The sequence below is a fragment of the Arachis ipaensis genome, chromosome B06, assembly GCF_000816755.2.
Source record: "Arachis ipaensis cultivar K30076 chromosome B06, Araip1.1, whole genome shotgun sequence".
NCBI classification, from domain to species: Eukaryota; Viridiplantae; Streptophyta; class Magnoliopsida; order Fabales; family Fabaceae; genus Arachis; species Arachis ipaensis.
Window position 1 is genome coordinate 9,899,972 of NC_029790.2, and position 17,806 is coordinate 9,917,777.

Below are 17,806 nucleotides of genomic sequence, written 5' to 3' on the forward strand. Positions count from 1 at the left end.
ATTCAAATTATTTTTTAATATTTTTATTATTTTTAAATATTTTTAAATATTTTAGATTTTTTAAATTAATTTTAAATAAAGAAGAAGGGACAAAATTATACCTGAAAGTTCATACGCTGGACAGTAATACACTTGAATCGTTTAATGAGTCACGCGTGCACAGTAATTATACACTCCGGCGGACACAATCACCATTCCGGCCATTAGCGTGTGGCGTGGTTAGTTTGAGTGGACAGGTGGCTCTATTTTATCCTTGCTGGCACGTTCAGATTCAGTGAGCTGGCCATTTAGTGCCAACTCAGAAAAAACATTTTATTTTGATGATTAATTAGGCAAAATTAAGGCTGAAACCCTTCGTTATCTTTTATCGAATTATGAACTTCAAGGTTTTCTTGGTGTTTAATGTAACATAGTTTGCACGTTGAGAGAGTTAGAGAGCCCTAACAGAGAGGCAATGGCATTGCTCTGAAGTGGTGACTCAGTTGATCGTTGGAGCAGTACTCGAAGAAGGCAACCCACACCACCACAGTGACGATCACGCACTGGAGGCAGGGACGATCTAAAGGTAACATCTTTTGAACTTTCCATTGTACCTATTATGATCGAACATGCTATTAGATCTTTGTTTAGTTACTAGTTTGTGGTTGTCCGAAAAAAAATGAGGGTTTTCTGGGTTTAGTTGTGGTTATGAGGGTTTTGTTTTTCTTCGTAGATGTCAACTCACATCACACTTGTGTATCACCATGGGGGGAGGTTGGAGAGAAATTCAAAAGGGGTTACAATATACAATGGTGGTCAAGTGTCCTTAATACCTAGAGTCAATGTGGATATGCTGAACTTGTTTTTCATGGAGGGGTTGTTCAAGGATTTGGGATATATTCACTGGAAGGATTTTTACTGGGGAAAGCCTGATGCCGAAGGTGGTGTTGCTCTTAAGCTACTTAAGCTTGATAGGGATGTGGTGAACATGTATAAGGATGCAATTACAAATGATGATAGGGTGGTACATGTGTATTGGGAGCATACAGTAGACATTCCAACTGAGGTTGAGGTGGTTGACGTAGATGCAGAAGAGGTCCCTACCCCTGAAACAGAACCAGCCAATGTAAATGCAGAGAGTGTGAAATCACCTGGTGGGAGAATAAAGAAGAGGGCACAAAGAAGTCAAAAACTAGCCAGAATTCTGAGGCCAAGAAAACTAACAACAACACTAGGCCAGAAGTCATCCCAGAGTTCATTACCTTCAATGAAGATAACCAATCCAAGGGAAAGACAACAAAAAATCACATAATCTAAACCAGCAAAACAATCTCACCCACATCCCAAGTCCAAAACAATGTCACCCACAGCCTAAGTTAAGCCACCATATGTGGCCCAAGCCCAACACACACCACATGTGGCCCAAGCCCAACATACAACTCCTGTGGCCCAAATCCAAACCACTCAAACTGGACCACCAACATATTCTGAACCTGAAACTCAATCACAACCCAACCTTCAATAAGATGAGGTCCCTACCCAGGAATCAAGAGCAAAACAAAGGAATAGAAGAAATTCTTACAAGATGCCAGCTCCTAGTGGACAGACCTTTGTGCAAGGAGGCATAGGTGAAGCTCCAAAAATATTTGTCCCTCGTGCAACCACTGAGTTATCAGAGAGTGATGATGATGACTCTGACCCAGATTACCATCAGTATGAGTCTGAGGAGCTGCACAGCCCTTATTCATCAGACTGTGATAGTGACTATGAGGCAGAGCGCACTGTTTGGCCTCAAGGAAACCCGAATGCTGCTTTTGGCTCAGTACATTTAGAGATGGGAATGGAATTCGAAACTATGGACCAATTCAAAAGAGCTGTTAGGAAGTTCAACATACAAATTGGAAGGAGTATCATGTTTAGCCGAGTGAAACCAATGAAGTGTAAGACGTTTAAACTCTTTAGTTCCTGGACTATCTACTGTTCTAGGTCTAATGAACTAAAGAGTTTTCAAGTTAAGACGTTTGTCAACTAACATGTTTGTGCACAAAGCCACACCAACAAGTCAGCTGATAGAAAGTGGGTTATTGAACAGCTGGAGGAAAAGTTGAGAGATCAAAGGGACTTTAAAACATCTGAAGCTGAGGCATGGTTTAGGAGAGAGTTAAATGTAACCATCAACTACAAGAAAATATAGAGGACAATGAAGAAGGCAAGGGAGAATATTGAGGGCTCGGAGAGGGAGCAGTATGCTGAGTTGAGGGATTACATACTTGGCCTGTTGACAGCTAATCCAGGAGCAACTATTGATATGGACACTACCCCTATGCCTGATTCCCTCCCGATCTTCAAGAGACTCTACATATGTTTTGACGCTTGCAAAAAAGGTTTCATACAAGGTTGCAGACCATTTATTGGACTTGATGGTACATTCCTAAAAGGTTACTACGGTGGGCAATTGCTTACAGTAGTGGGACAAGATGCTAACAATCAGATCTTTCCCATTGCATATGCAGTCGTTGACTCAGAGACAAGAGATAACTGGAGATGGTTTCTAGAACTCCTGCATCGTGATTTGGGGAACTATAGGGTGCATGGTTAGAACTTTATGAGTGACCAATAGAAGATAATTGTTAAATGTTGTTTCCTGGTTGATTTGTATCACTCCGCTTGTTAATTGTCGTTGTCTGTGTAAACACAGGGTCTGATACCAGCCATGGAGCGAGTTATGCCCGGAGTGCATTATCGTTTTTGTGCAATGCACATTTGGGCCAACTTCACTAAAAGATGGAAGGATAAACAGTTGAAAGGAGCAGTGTGGGAATGTTGTAGAGCCACCACTGTTACTAAATTTGAGGCTGTAATGATGAGGTTAAAGGAAATCAACAATGTTGCCTGGGAATACTTAGATCGACTTGACCCAAAAACTTGGACAAAGGCACATTTCAGTGAGTGGCCTAAGGTGGACAATGTCACTAACAACAACTGTGAGACTTTTAATGGTAAGATTCTCAAATACAGAGGCAAGCCAATCATAACAATGTTAAAGGAAGTCAGAGTTCATATCATAAAGGTTATGGCGTGGAACAAAAAATCTCCAAGTGGCTATGTTGGTTCTGTTGCACCAAGGCAACTTAGCAAACTTGAGAGAGAGAAGGAAGAAAGTAATAAATAGACTCCCACATGGACAGGGGATGGCAATGGAGAAATATATGAGGTTGAGAAGCACCTTACTAAGGTTACTGTTGACTTGGAAAATCAGAAGTGCACCTGTCAATTTTGGCAGCTCACAGGCTTGCCTTGCAGACACGCTTGTGTAGCACTTGCTCTGAGGGGTCGTAGGCCAGAAGACCAGATTTATAACTGGCTGGGAATGGCTGCATATAACTAAGCATATCAACATAACATCAACCCTGTACCAAACAAAGAATTTTGGGATAAAGCTTAAGGCTATCCTCCACTACCCCCTCATTATAAGACACCCATTGGTAGACCAACAAAAAAGAGAAAAAAAAAAAAGAAAAATGAGGCAAGGCCAAATTCCAACCCACATAAGCTTAAAAGGAGATATGGAACAATCATTTGCAAATACTGTAGAGAGGTATGAATATCCTGTTTTATGTATTATTTCTAGAGATCACGCATACTGTTATATTTACACTTTCTCATGTTTATATGTTGTAGAGTGGCCACAATAGTAGGGGTTGTGAAAAAAGCTTGCTGATATGAATGATAAAGTTGCAGCTATGGAGGCAGAGGAAGCTGCTGCTGCTACAATAACCCTGCACAGCTACCACCACCCCAACAACAGAACCCTAATGATGCTCCTACTGCTCCAAGACCCCAAGTCTAACCCTATGGTCTCCACTGAAACCATGAATGCTGCAATCCCAGCAATGAGGCAGAGGTTTTAACAGTTTATGCCAACTCCAACTATGAGACAACAACCAAATCCGGGTCCAATACCATCAAAGCTAGTCCCAAGAGGAGTTTCTGGGAGAACCAATGGCCCAGCTGCAACAACTGATCAAGTTGGCCCAAGTGAAGGTGGGACCATGCAAGGGGCTGCAACAGAGACATAGAACCTTTACTGAAGACTGATGTGCATGTTTTGTTTACTTTGGGAAGGCTGTTTTGTTTATCATCATAAACCTTGGGACTTTTTTTGTAATCTAGTAGTATGTGGTATGTTATGTTATATACATTGTGACTTTGCTTGTTAATTAGGTATTTCTGGCTTGTATGAAAACTCAATGGTTATGGTCACTACTATGCCTATTTTGTGATTACAATGAAGCACAGACTTCTGATTGAAAAGATGTTGTTGGATATTGTATGAGTCAGCTTGGTTATGAATTGCTTGTTTTGAACCTAATTTTCACATGTTTACATTTTTCTCTTATGTCAATGGTTGATGTTATACCACTTACAACATGTGATTCACAAAAAAGGAGAGCTTTTTTTTCTTCCATTTATTCAATGCAACTTTGAAAGTTATTACACATGATCCTCACTTCTGAGAATATATCATCAAAATCAATAATGCCCAAAAATCCAACCCTAAACAAATACCCATAACCATATTCTTAATACAAATTATTTCACCCCAAATCATATCAACTGTCTTCTGTAACTGTTGCACATCTTCTTCCAACTTGCTGGAACACTCTGTAAGTTCATTCATCTTCTTGTATGATTGTTTCAATGGCCTTTCTTCAGATACAACCTCTGTCCCCACGTTTCTTGTTTTTCCTTCTACTTCGTCCAGCCAAACAAAATACTCACAACGACGTTCAGCACTCTGAAGATTAGGCACAACAATCCAAGGAGGGTGAAGAAGGAAACAAACGGATAACACCAGTAACAAGAAGAAACGCAATTTCGAAACCTACCTCCCACAGAGGACATCGCAGAAACAATCTGTCTGGATTCCACTCTGTTCCAAACTTGAGTACCACAGCTTCAAATCCGTGCAAACACTTGCCGTTGTTGTACTCAAACTTCTTTTTCTTCTTCTTGTTCCTCAACAACGAAGACCCGCCACCAACAGCGCTGCCACAATTTAGGGATAAAGAGCTCGATTTTTTCTTGAATGAGGCCATGTTCTTAGTTATTGATTAAGGTGTTAGGATTTCAACACAGAGCATCTTCCTTCTGAAGATAAAAGAGGATTAATCATTAAAATAAAATATTTTTTCTGAGTTGGCACTAAATGGCCAGCTCACTGAATCTGAATGTGTCAGCAAGAATAAAATAGAGCCACATGTCCATTCAAACTAACCACGCCATACGCTGATGGCCGGAATGGTGATTGTGTCCGCCGGAGTGTATAATTACTGTGCATGTGTGACTCATTAAACGATTCAAGTGTATTACTGTCCAGCGTATGAACTTTCAGGTGTAATTTTGTCCCTTCTTCCCAAATTTTGTTGGTATATTTACCGCCGATCTAATAGTTCGCTATTAGTTTATACATATTGGTTATTTAGCCACAAAAATGCTATTTTACACTAAAATCAGTCATTAAAATCAATTATCAATGTATTTGTGTATAAATATATTTGTAATTTAATTTATTTTAAATGTGAATTTGTATTTCAACATGTATTTTATATTGATGGTTGATTTTAGTGTACACGTAACATAATCAATCTAGCCATTAAGGGTGTTTATAGTGCGATTTGAATTGGTTTTGAGTAAAAAATTTATCCGATTCGAATACTAATTTTACTTGTAGTGCGATTTGAATTGGATGATTTAAAAAAAAAATCCGATCTGATCCAATTTCAAGCAGTTTGGATTGGATTTGCGATTTTGTAAATTAAAAAATTAAATATATATAACAAATTTCAACATCAAATTTTAAATAATTAATAATAACATAATAAATCTCAACAATATCTTAAAAACCAACAATAAAAGAACAATAAAAATAAAATTATAAGTTAATTAAAATAAATAAATAAATCACATCTATCCTATTTTTCGATCCTTTTTTCTTCTTCACTTCTTGTTCCTAATCTAACTTGAAGGGGGAGATGATAGAGTTTCAAGGCAGTTGATGTCACTGTACCTGATGGCTCCAACCTTGAGGGGAGTCGTCGCGGTGGAAGGGACAACAGCGGTGGTGGTAGGGGTTACGAAGGTGGATGGGTGGCGACGGCGGCTGGTCGAGGAGTCTAAGGCAACATGGGTCCCAGTGGTCGCGGTAGAGTTCGTCGTGGTGGTGGATAAGGTGGAGGATTTGATGACGGTGGTGCATGCTACAGCCGTGGTGGAATGGGTCAAGGATTGCAACCAGGGAGGAGGCAGATGCAGAGGCAGGTTCGGCGGCGTTTGTGCCAGCGGAAGCTGCTACAACTATAGCCATTTCTGGGCATTTTGCAACAGACTTCCCAACAAGCTCTCGGTTAGCAGCACTGCAGCACCAGATTACTCTCAAGAGACGCGCTCCCACCTAGGGGTATTTCTTTTTTCTTTTTCCAATTGATTCGTAATGGTTTGCGATGATGAGTTGTGTGTGTTCCTTACTATTTGATCTGATGTAAATGTCTGTACAATTGTTGTTGTTGTTGTTGTTGTGGAGAGGCGTCTTTCTCCATTGATGCAGAAAATCCAGAACAGGATTCTAATTGTCCTTTGCCAAAAGGTCTTAACCTGTTTTCTTCTTATCTTCAATTTTGCATCCAATAAGAGCAAGTGAGATTTCTAAGTAATGCAGCATGAATTGGTTGTTTTTCCTTTGGTTTTTGATGTCCTGGCTTCTGTAATTTCAGAATAATTTAGGAACTAAGGTAAGAGAAGATCTTTCTGCAGCTACTGTGGAGGTTTGTATCCACTCTATTGTGTTTCTATTAATTTTTTTTGTTCAATTCCTCAAACTATATCTACTATATTCATCACTCTTCAAGGTAGTGAGTTTTAATTCTCGACTTTTGCCTTTTTGGGTCTTTCCTCTTCTAAAATTGGGTCTTTTTTTTAACAACCCATTTCAGCTTTATTGTGTGCATCTTGGTTAATCTTATCCCGGAAGTGATGCTCAGGTAAGATGATTGAATATATCTTCAATGATGAGTGGTAATTGCATTGACTATATTGTCTCTCTTTTATTCTTATAGTCTTTATGGTAATGTAAGAGTTATGATGGATGATATTTTATTTTGGGTTTCATTAGGTTATGATGGGAAATTTTAAACTTTTTATTTTCCAGGCCAAGTCTGTGGAATATGTGGATGTCATCTGTTTTATGGATAAATATTTTTGTCAATATTTATTTTGTTTATAATTTTGACTACCACCAAGACAAATTCTTAGTTATCAAAATATTTTCATTAGTGAGCATCGTGCTTATGATTTCTCTTTAATATCCTGTTTATACCCCTTGATTATCTGTAATTTTCATTGCCTTGCGATTTGCTTGAATAGCAATAGAGGTAATTTTTTATGGTTTTATCCTCTTTGATCACGTTATATCCTGAGACCTGAATTGTACTCAGGAAAATGGAAAAATAGGATTAATTACTAGTAATTCACCTTTATCTTATAATAATGATATAAGTATTTTTCGTTCTTATTTGATTAATTGCATTTTCTCTACTTTCTTTGGGAAAATTATTGCACTATGAGTAGATCTCAACTCTTTGAGGCAGTGAAAAACTATGCTGGTTCTGAATTCGAGTTGGTTTGAAGAGTTTATACTCATTGGATCCATACCGTGTCAAATCGTGGTGATAATGTATTGTAGAAGTTGTGTTTTTGGAGTTGTTTATGATCTTTGTGAAAAAAAATATGCTTCTTGGTTTTATAAAATGGTTGAAGATAATATATATTTTATTTATAATTGTCCCTCTAAAATTAATTATAAATTTATAATACACTTTCAAATTATATAAGATTTTGAATGTTATATACAATGACAAAATAAAATACTTTAGGTAACAACAACAAAAAATAGGGTAAATTATAATAATAGTAAAAAATTTTAAACAGTTTTATTATTTTAAGTGTTTTACATGTTTATTATTGTATTTTATTTTTTAATTTTAAGTTACTAACTAATTCTACTTTAAGTCATACAGTACAAAAGTTTATGTGTATAATTAATAATTTTTTTTCTATTTTATTCTTTTATTTATGTAATTTATGAATGCATTTCAGCTTTGTTAACGTACTTATCTTTATATCACAATTGATATATGATACAAATAAATCATAGTTTGTAATTTTATATATTTATTATCATTTATACCCATAAAAAGATGTCATTATGTTGACCTAGAATGTTATTATTTACATGGGTAATTAATTTATATGGAACTCCGACCCAAAAACAAGAAATTTTAACATGTAGAATTTGATTTTTATTTCTGCAATTCCATTCACATAAATTAGCATGTTTATTTTATTTTATTTTTTTTTTTACCAAAGATATGAAGACTCGAATCCGCAACCTCTTAGATGAGTATGGGGAGTTTATGCCATTTGAGCTATTACTCATTGGCAAATTAGCATGTTTATGACCATAACTATTCCATGATTCTATATTAAATCCTGAATCTTATAAATAAATTGATCGATTGTATATTTATAATTTTTTTTGTCAGATTTTAATCTATATGTGTTATTTAAGCCAAGTGAATATTATTTTTATACCTTACCTTTTTTATTCATATATACCTAATATTTTTTTTTATTATATAAGGTTACCCAATTAACGCCCAAACCTCATGGCTCCATCGTTAAGTCCTTGTTAGTTGTTACTCATTTCAATTCAAATATTAATTCATCATTTTTCTTCTTCTTCGACCTGTTTTATTTCAATGGCTTCTTCGTCTACCTGTCTCTCTTCGAAGCCATTCCTCGGCGGTTCCATCTCTCCCAATTCCAACCTCCGATCCCAATCCTCCGCTTACGTTCAAGTCTCCCTCCGCCCTCGCATTCCCAAAAGCTTCCGTCAGTTCACTCTCTCCTTCCATCTCTTTTTTCTCTTCATTGCATCATAATATATAAATTTCTCTTCCAATTATTATTGTTCGCTGACTTTCAGATCATCAGCTACTGCAATCTGCTCCCTGTTTATTCTTTCAAATACGTGTTCTCTATTGTGTTTATTTATTTGCTTTCATGAATGCAATTTTCCCAGCTTAATGATTTTGAATACTGAATCAGTTGCTGTATTTTAACGTTTTAACTTCGATATAGCATGTAATTCATTGTAATGTACTCATTGTAATAGGTGATTTTGTTTAGTTCATGTAAGAACTCCTCGGAGGGGGCATACACACATGTTTCATCTTATGTGAAATTGATTCTTAATTTGATTTATTTATTTTTTCCCTGAAACTTTCTACCTATTAGGATTTTAAATTTTAAGCTTCCTAGATGATGTATACTTAGTTCAAATGCTGCTAACTTGGTCTTGACTTTAACTTCCGACAACATTAGTTCTGAGTGTTTCTTAAATGATAATGAAATTAAAGGAAATGGTTGGTTTGTAATATAATGTCAGTTATGCATTTAAGAGTTCATAGTTAATGATATTGAGATGGACACTGGTTTGAGTTTCTGAAGTCATTGGTGAATTACAGAGATACGGGCGGCTGGAAGTACCTATGGAAATCACTTCCGTGTGACAACATATGGAGAGTCTCATGGGAGAGGTGTTGGTTGTGTCATTGATGGGTGTCCTCCTCGCATCCCTCTCTCCGAGTCTGACGTGCAAGTTGATCTTGACAGAAGGTACTGTATAGTGTAACAGATGAATATATTTTAAGATAGCTTTTCATTGTTGTAACTATGAATGATGGGAAATGGTTGTTTCTTATGCATTACAAAATGTCTCTAAAGAGTAACATTGTGCAGTTCTTGTGTATAGGAGGCCAGGCCAAAGCAAAATTACAACTCCTAGAGACGAGACTGATACGTGTAAAATATTTTCAGGAGTCTTCGAAGGTTAATATTTCTTCTATATATTTGTTGGGAAGCTGTATGTTTATTGCAAAAAAAATGAAACACTGAAGTATAATTTGTTAATTGCAGGACTTACTACTGGAACTCCAATCCATGTATTTGTACCTAGTACTGATCAAAGAGGACGTGTGAGTATCTAATGCTATAGCTTATATTCATGTACAAAAGAGTCAATAAAAAACAACCAACACTTATTGTTATTCTAAACGTGCTGTTATAATGTTGAACTAAAGCTATATATTCTTCAGAACCTTGCACTTAAAACCAGCCATATATGTTTGGGGACTAACTTTGAATTGGTCGTGCTAAGACTGACGTTAGATGGGTGTTTTCTTAGATGACATATTTGTGCTGGAGAGGCCTCTCGGCGCTCCTATTCCCTTCCTACTAAGTGTTAATCTCCCTAACTTCTTTACTAACTCTTGACTACTAACTCCTAACTGATTCAACGTCCAATAGCCTCGTTCCTGTCATAATCTTTTGGTAAATCTATCGTCCTTATTTGGCAATTGATTAGATGAAGTAATAACTTGTAGTTCGGAGTCTTGATAATAATAATTGATTATGATTTATGACGACTCACAAGTTCATATTTGGTATTCTTTAGATGATTCTGTAATGCTTATAGCTTTGTTCATTACATTTTCTGGGTTTCAGGACTATAGTGAGTTGTCATCGGGTTATAGGCCTTCCCATGCTGATGCAACCTATGACATGAAGTATGGTATCAGATCAGTTCAGGTATCAATTTTTATGATTTCATTAGTTTGGCATTTTCTTTTAATCAGACAGGCATTAAACTTATGCATCAGGGCTCTTATTTTTAAGGGGGGTGGTAGATCTTCTGCAAGAGAAACCATTGGAAGGGTTGCTTCTGGTGCTGTTGCTAAAAAAATCCTTAAGGATTTTGCAGGAACTGAGGTGTGTACTTGTCTTGTGGTCTAGGCTAGAGTTTTCTGCCTGTTTTACACCAATGGAGTTTTTGTCCCTTTTTTAGCGGTCCACTGCTTATTCTTTGAAGAAACTGTAAAATTGTATCAATAGATATTAATACGGGATAAAAATATTTCGAATCTAATTCTCCCCCTTTTTTCATTGTATGTTATGTTTTCTGTTATTCTTCTATCAGTTCCCACCTTTGAAAATACATGCAGAGAGTACATATTTTCTTCTTCTTGATAGGCAAAAAGTTTTAAAACGAGAAAAGAGGAAAGTACAACAAGGGAGAGGATAAGACATCCTCTAAAACAAGAAAAGAAACATGGAACTTTACACAGTAAAGACATAAGCGAAGTTGTCCAACATCAATTATTTATATATGTCTATTCATAGTTGGGGTATATTTATGTGCATGTATCATGTTTTTATATGCCAATTCCTTTAGGATATCCTTTGCTAAAGGTCTCTTACTTTTCAGATTCTTGCATATGTGTCTCAAGTTCACAAGGTTGTTCTGCCAGAGGACTTAATTGATAATGAGACTGTGACACTTGATCAGGTACTAAAGTGAATATCACATTTATATATGTTTATTGGTGCCTTTTGTAAATTTGTCTGAAGTATTAAGTCAAACAAAAATGTTTGAAGGAGATTTAATGTATCCTATACATGGAGAATTGAAGATGACTATTTGTTTTAACTTCAATATTTTTAAATGGTACTAACTTATCAGGTTGACATCTTCTCAACCCTCATCTAATGGACTGTCTTTGCATATCATGTCTATACTTTTCTTTCCAATTTTGTGTTAGGAAAATAAAAATGGTATTCGTAGATAAAAAGGCCAATGCCATAATGTGCCAAATTGGTGGATATTCTCTCTAACTTGCTTTCATAATTGGTTATTACTCTCTTATATTATTGCAATTCTGAAGCTGAAATCTTGCTCTGGCATATATTCTTTGGAAACTTTCCAGATCGAGAGCAACATTGTTCGATGTCCTGACCCTGAATATGCAGAGAAGATGATAGCTGCTATTGATGCTGTCCGAGTTAGAGGTGATTCTGTTGGTGGTGTTGTGACATGCATAGTGAGGAACTGTCCACGTGTAAGTTTTCTACCTTTGTCTGTCAGCATAAAATTACTGAGCAAGTTAGCAGTTACAATTTAGGGTACAAGTAAACTTGTAAAATTGATTAAATATATAATAACACAAGGGTTTTATGGGCGAGTGTAAGGTATTTGGTAGTTGATACCCATGGATAATAATAGTACTAGTAATAACAAACACTGAAGAGAATTTCTGGATTTAACATTGAATTGCAAGAATACAAGGGGCATGGCGTTTCAAGAGTCCAAAACTCTCATTGTTGAATGGTTGTTGATTATAAAATTAATCTAATGAAGGCATGACTTGAATATTCTATAAAATCTAGAAAACACTGGAAACTAGGCCTTAGTTGAACTCAAACAAGCTGTGCTCAAGTCATCCTTGGGAGTTTTAAGAGCTTGCTTTCACGTGTAGCATGTATCCATGGTTAAATTTGTAGCCCATCAATGTTAAGAGTGCTCGTCTGATCCTGCTATTGGTACTTTAATAATTAGCACGCAGAACAGAAGGAAGACTGCTTTAACTTATTTTAGTGCTGTATTATTTGATGTTCAATATATCTTTCCGCCTAAGAGTATAATTGAATCTATTATATATCAGGGGATTGGTTCACCAGTATTTGACAAACTTGAAGCTGAACTGGCTAAAGCTGCTATGTCATTGCCTGCAACCAAGGGCTTTCAATTTGGTAGTGGGTTTGCAGGTATTTGGATTGCTTATGTTTATTAACTCTGATTGCCTGTGTTACGATATGACCTGACTATAGCAGAATTGTTTTAAAAATGCTATTTTCTTCAATTACTTTGTCTGATGATGGCTTGATGAAATCATTACAGGTACCTTTTTGACTGGGAGTGAACACAATGATGAGTTCTATATTGATGAACATGGAAGGACAAGGACAAGAACAAATCGTTCTGGTGGGATACAGGTATCAATTTCCATTCTATTATTACTAATTAGCTGTCTCTAGATATGCAGTATGATGGTTATGTGTCTATAAATATTTTACTTACTATTGTCTGTATTGATAATCAGGGTGGAATTTCCAATGGAGAAATCATAAACATGAGAATAGCTTTCAAGCCGACATCAACTATTGCTGTAAGTACATTCTCTCCCTCTCTCTCTCTCATTTTTGCGGGAAGGTTAATCAGTAATTGAGGTAGTTTACTTAACCACTTTCGTGAGGACAGATGCCATATTCATTACTCAACAAAAGTCATCTTTTAAGTGGAAGTTGAGGAGCAAAGGGCTTTTGTTTTCCTGGTCACGCATGATTTGTCAATTTTAAATTGTAGAACTACTGGCATTGAACAATGAAAATGAGTTCTTGTGTGAATTTTGTCAAAGATAAAATGAAAGGTATAAAAAGACCAGCTCATTTAATTTCCTGCCATATATATGTTCACTAGATGTTTAGCTGATCAGGCAGTCTTTTTCGTGACAATTTGACTGTGTTTACTTAAGTATTTTATCTGAAGTGAACATGGTGTTATGCTTGTGCAGAAGGAGCAAAATACGGTGACTCGAGATAAAAAAGAAACGATTCTGAGAGTTCGTGGTCGTCATGATCCTTGTGTTGTCCCAAGAGGTTAGAAACTCGGCCTTTTGCCTTCCTTGTTTCTTCTTCTTGGAAAGAGATTATGCTTTATATATTAATTCATTTAAATTGCTAGGAGAGTACATTAGAATTAACTGAAACTAAGATCAGATAGTTCGTTATGTGATGAAACATTTTCATGTGTCTTTGTTATCTTCAATTACAAAATATAAACATATGTTGTTTGCCTGCACATCCATGAGTGGAAAATGTATTGTATGAAATCATTGCTTGGACTGTTGTTGCAGCTGTACCCGTGGTAGAGGCCATGGTAAGTTTGGTGCTTGTGGACCAGTTGATGGCGCAGTATGCACAGTGTAATCTGTTTCCCGTAAACTCAGATTTGCAAGAACCTTTGTTGCCCGTATTACAGCCAGAAGAAGTACCCTCTTGAATGATATTAAAAATACCAGTGGTTAATTATATTTATTCGTAAAATTGTATTCGTATTATTTTGTACTTATATGATTAATTATATTTATTCGACTTTTAAAAAATCAGTGGTTAATTTTTTTTATTTAAATACATTCGTATTATTTTCAAATTAAAAGAATATACTTATTTAAAATAATATGAGTACGTTGATTTAAATTTAACAAAATTTTAAAATAATAAGAATATGTTTATTTAAAATATTAAAATTTAAAATTTTAAATAAACTTACTAATATTAATTTTAAATTTTATTTAAAATAATACAAATATGTTTATTTAAATTAAAAAATTAAAATAATAAGAGTACATTTATTGAGCAGCTTCCTTGATAATGATCTCTTGAGCAGCTTCAATCTCGACTCATATATATATTCCTCTCTTCATAAACCGTGGCAGTTTACAAGGATTTATGAGTTTAAAAAATCCTTCATAAACCGTGGTTGGTTATAGCATAGTTGTTAGAACCGAATTGGTGATCGAACCGATCAGGTTATTGGATTACTGATTTAACCGGTGGGTTACTGGTTGAACTGATAAAACCGGTCGTACGTAAATAAAAAATATAAAATAGAAAAAAATTGAATAAAGTGACAATTAGGTCTATCCTTAAAATTTTTTACTTCAAATTAATTAGCCCTTGAAAAAAAAATAAAATATTAATTTAGTCCTTCAAAATAGTAAACGATGAACACATTACGTCCCTCTATTAATTTTTCATGTGAAATTTAGTGGTGATGCTTAGATGTCCCTACTAATTAGTCTTAAGTCGAAATCTTCGAAGATCTACTAACTCAATACTCTAAAAAATTTAAAATAAATATCTTTACTAACATTTTAATATGTAAATGTAAATATTAAAATATTTGATACTTATTTTAATAATTCTATAAATTCTAAAGAATTAAAAAAAATGAGTATAAAACAAAAATTAAATTAAATAAATATAAAATAATTTAGTTGTGTATGTATATAATATATAGAATAATTAGCACATAAATTTTCAAATGAACACACTAGCTTGGTGACATTGTTCTCTCCCAATTTCCATTATATCTCGCATAACACTAACAGTCTAACACTGTAACTTCAAACTACACAATGCACACTCTATAAATTTAATGTTCACAAGAAAAAAAATCATCAACTTATTCTCAACCAATTCATACTTAGGAAACTAATGCCTATGTCTCTCAACTAGTTGTGGTCTTCAATGGATCCCATGAATCTAGACAGCAAGTCTGATTTGTTAAGGCCCATCGTCGTCGTTGCCATCTCCATCCTCCTCTGCCCTATCATCTCCATGACCACATTGTCTACCACTCCGATCGCTTCCTTCAGCTTTTTATCTGAACCAATGTTCAGTAATCGCTTCAGTTTTCATATGAGCGACAACGGCGACATTGCTCATTGTACTAATAGCTTGGATGCGAGGTCGAAATTGTCTGTCAACTTGGACTCTGGAAAAGAAGGAATGAAGCACTCGGTGTCTATTTCAAATGATAATTTGCATATGATGTCAAAGGAGAATCTTCTCATGATGTCCTAATGTCCAACAATCTATATTTCTTGCCGGAGAGTGAAGAAAGGCGTGCCCTTGGAGTAGTTGTGGAACTTGATTTTGAGGATGTTGTGGACGTTGTCGGGGTTGAAGGTGATGTTATCGAAGACATGGAAGTGGATGCTTTTGGTGGGTGAAGTGCAGAGGAGGTGGATGTACCAGTCACAAAGATTTAGGAAGTGTGTGGTCTATGACATGTTGAGGTAGGTGCGACATGTGTGACAATTATACCATGGCTTAATCTTGGAGCTAAAGAGGAGGAAGGAAAAGATGGAAAAGAAAACTGTGAAGGTGAAGAAGTAGAGTATGAATGTTAGAGTTATGCGAGATATGATAAAAATTGGGGAAGAACAGTGTCATTTTCGAATAAAGGGGGTTAGGAATCATTTTGTCCCTTGTTAGAGTTGTTAGGGATCATTTTATCCCATGTTATAGTTTTTAGGGACCATTTTGTCTTCCGTTAGAGTTGACAGAGCCAAAGACCAAAGTGACTGATGGAATTAATTATTAGGGACCAATCGAGTTATTAATATTAGTTAGGGACTAAAATGTCTGGTCTGAAATTCTTTAAGGACCAAAATGGGTATATACTCTATTTATTTTTATTGTTTTTTTTGTTTATATGATATATGTCGTTGGTTATCAATCCTCCGTTACTGATGAAGAACCGATCATATAAAAGCAAGGTAAAAGTATCTTTTTCACACACTTCCGACTTGAATCTCATACTGACTTAAGCATTGGAGTGTCTTTGCAGGTACACTCCCCCCTCTCTTCTTCTTCATTGTCCACACCTACGCAAGTTGAAAGGAAAAGCTCGGAACATACGAGTTAGCATTGCAGCCTTCCGAAATAAAAATTTATAGTTTAAAATAATACTAAATTAAAGAGTACTGACAGTATTAAAAAATTATAGAATATTTGTTTTTGTTTGACATTATAAAATTTATTATTCTTTTTCATATTTTTATTTTTTATTGTATTTATTTTATTTATATGTTAAATATTTTTATATTATTTTTGTTAGTGTTCTGATTTTGCATGTATATAAAAAAATTATTTAAATTGATGTCTCTTTTAGTAATTTTTTATTTAAAAGTAATTTTGAGTAGTATATTTCAAATAATATTTATTTTATTATAATCTATTTTGATATAAGGATTATTAAACACAAATCAACGTTAACACAAAACTATTTTTTATCAAAATTAATTTTGTAAAATCAATTTTATGCAAATTTTCGTTTACAAACTGTAATTCAAAAATGTCTCGTCCAAAAAAAATGATATAATGTATTTTTTTTAGTGCAATTGCAATGTATCCTCCGGTATTGTCATTTTGTCATAAGGTTTTAATTTTTAATAATGCCTCGGGCAAGATGGTTTGGGTCACCAATTTTACTATGACATAATAATTTAAAAAAGATATTTTAATTGGCTAAATTGAAACATTGATCTTTATTAATTTAGCAATGTTACGCGACAGAATAAATTCCAGTAAGTTTTGTGATTTGTAGAATTGTATTCATCAATTAGTAATTAATAATATTTTTAATAGTGTGAGATTTTATCAAATAAAATAAGATTATTCACTTTTTTTTTTATTGATTATATGCTGACCAGAATTTAATAAAGTTACTGCTTCTAGATTTTTCCATAAATCAATACAAAATACATTGTTACTCTCAACAAACACGTGACTCCTGTGCACCAAACATGCTATTCAAATAGTAACTAAACTCCTTTGTACCAAATATGATGAAACAAGTTTGCAGCGTCTTCTGTCCCGTAACCATACACACAAAACAACAAAAGTTTCTCAATTATAAGCCAAGTTTGCCCGCCAAAACAGCGAAGCCGTTGTATTATCTTTTAAATTTTTTCAATGAGAAAAGAATACAGGCGTTCATATAAGGACAATAAAAAAAGGACAAATTCTCTAGTGTAGATTGCTCAAAAACATTTACATGTGTAGATTTGAGTTGGTTGAATTTCATGAATGACATTTGTCCACTGTGACGGACAAACACTGCCGCAACACAGTATTGGCAGCATTATTTCTGCATATGGGGGCAGTTACTCTATAACCTAATCATTATTAATGACCATTATACAAATTAATTAGCAGGGTGATTGTATGAATTGTGGATTATGTGAATAAATTATGTTAGGCTAATCAATCATACTACACGTACATTAAAATTAGTCACAAAAAC

General features: G+C 34.9%; 2 protein-coding genes across 13 annotated transcripts in view; both read left to right on the top strand.

Moving 5' to 3' along the window:
- LOC107646036 (chorismate synthase, chloroplastic) lies at positions 5,971–14,096 on the top strand. 12 transcript variants are annotated; one of them, XR_002348291.1, is made up of 16 exons: positions 5,971–6,439; positions 6,753–6,770; positions 8,829–8,928; positions 9,564–9,714; positions 9,851–9,927; positions 10,015–10,073; positions 10,603–10,686; positions 10,774–10,866; positions 11,363–11,443; positions 11,862–11,993; positions 12,597–12,699; positions 12,833–12,927; positions 13,035–13,100; positions 13,298–13,361; positions 13,506–13,590; positions 13,848–14,084. XR_002348291.1 is itself a non-coding variant. In XM_021103929.1 (16 exons), exons 5-16 carry the CDS (start codon positions 9,615–9,617, stop codon positions 13,991–13,993), a joined length of 1,134 nt encoding a protein of 377 aa, XP_020959588.1. In that variant the 5' UTR covers positions 5,977–6,439; positions 6,753–6,803; positions 6,972–7,019; positions 8,829–8,928; positions 9,564–9,614; the 3' UTR covers positions 13,994–14,096. The 12 variants fall into 12 exon arrangements, 10 of the variants coding, with proteins under 10 accessions (XP_016205707.1, XP_020959588.1, XP_016205711.1 ...); XR_001621612.2 differs by having other exon boundaries at positions 13,193–13,361; positions 13,848–13,942; XM_021103929.1 differs by lacking the exon at positions 13,298–13,361 and adding an exon at positions 6,972–7,019 and having other exon boundaries at positions 5,977–6,439; positions 6,753–6,803; positions 9,838–9,927; positions 13,848–14,096.
- Positions 15,244–17,806, top strand: part of LOC107646586 (short-chain dehydrogenase reductase 2a-like) — a 3,503-nt gene continuing 940 nt past the window's right edge. The window contains exons 1-2 of the mRNA XM_016350763.1: positions 15,244–15,516; positions 15,609–15,720. Coding sequence (XP_016206249.1) covers positions 15,244–15,516; positions 15,609–15,720 — 385 coding nt within the window. The remainder of the gene's footprint in view (positions 15,517–15,608; positions 15,721–17,806) is intronic.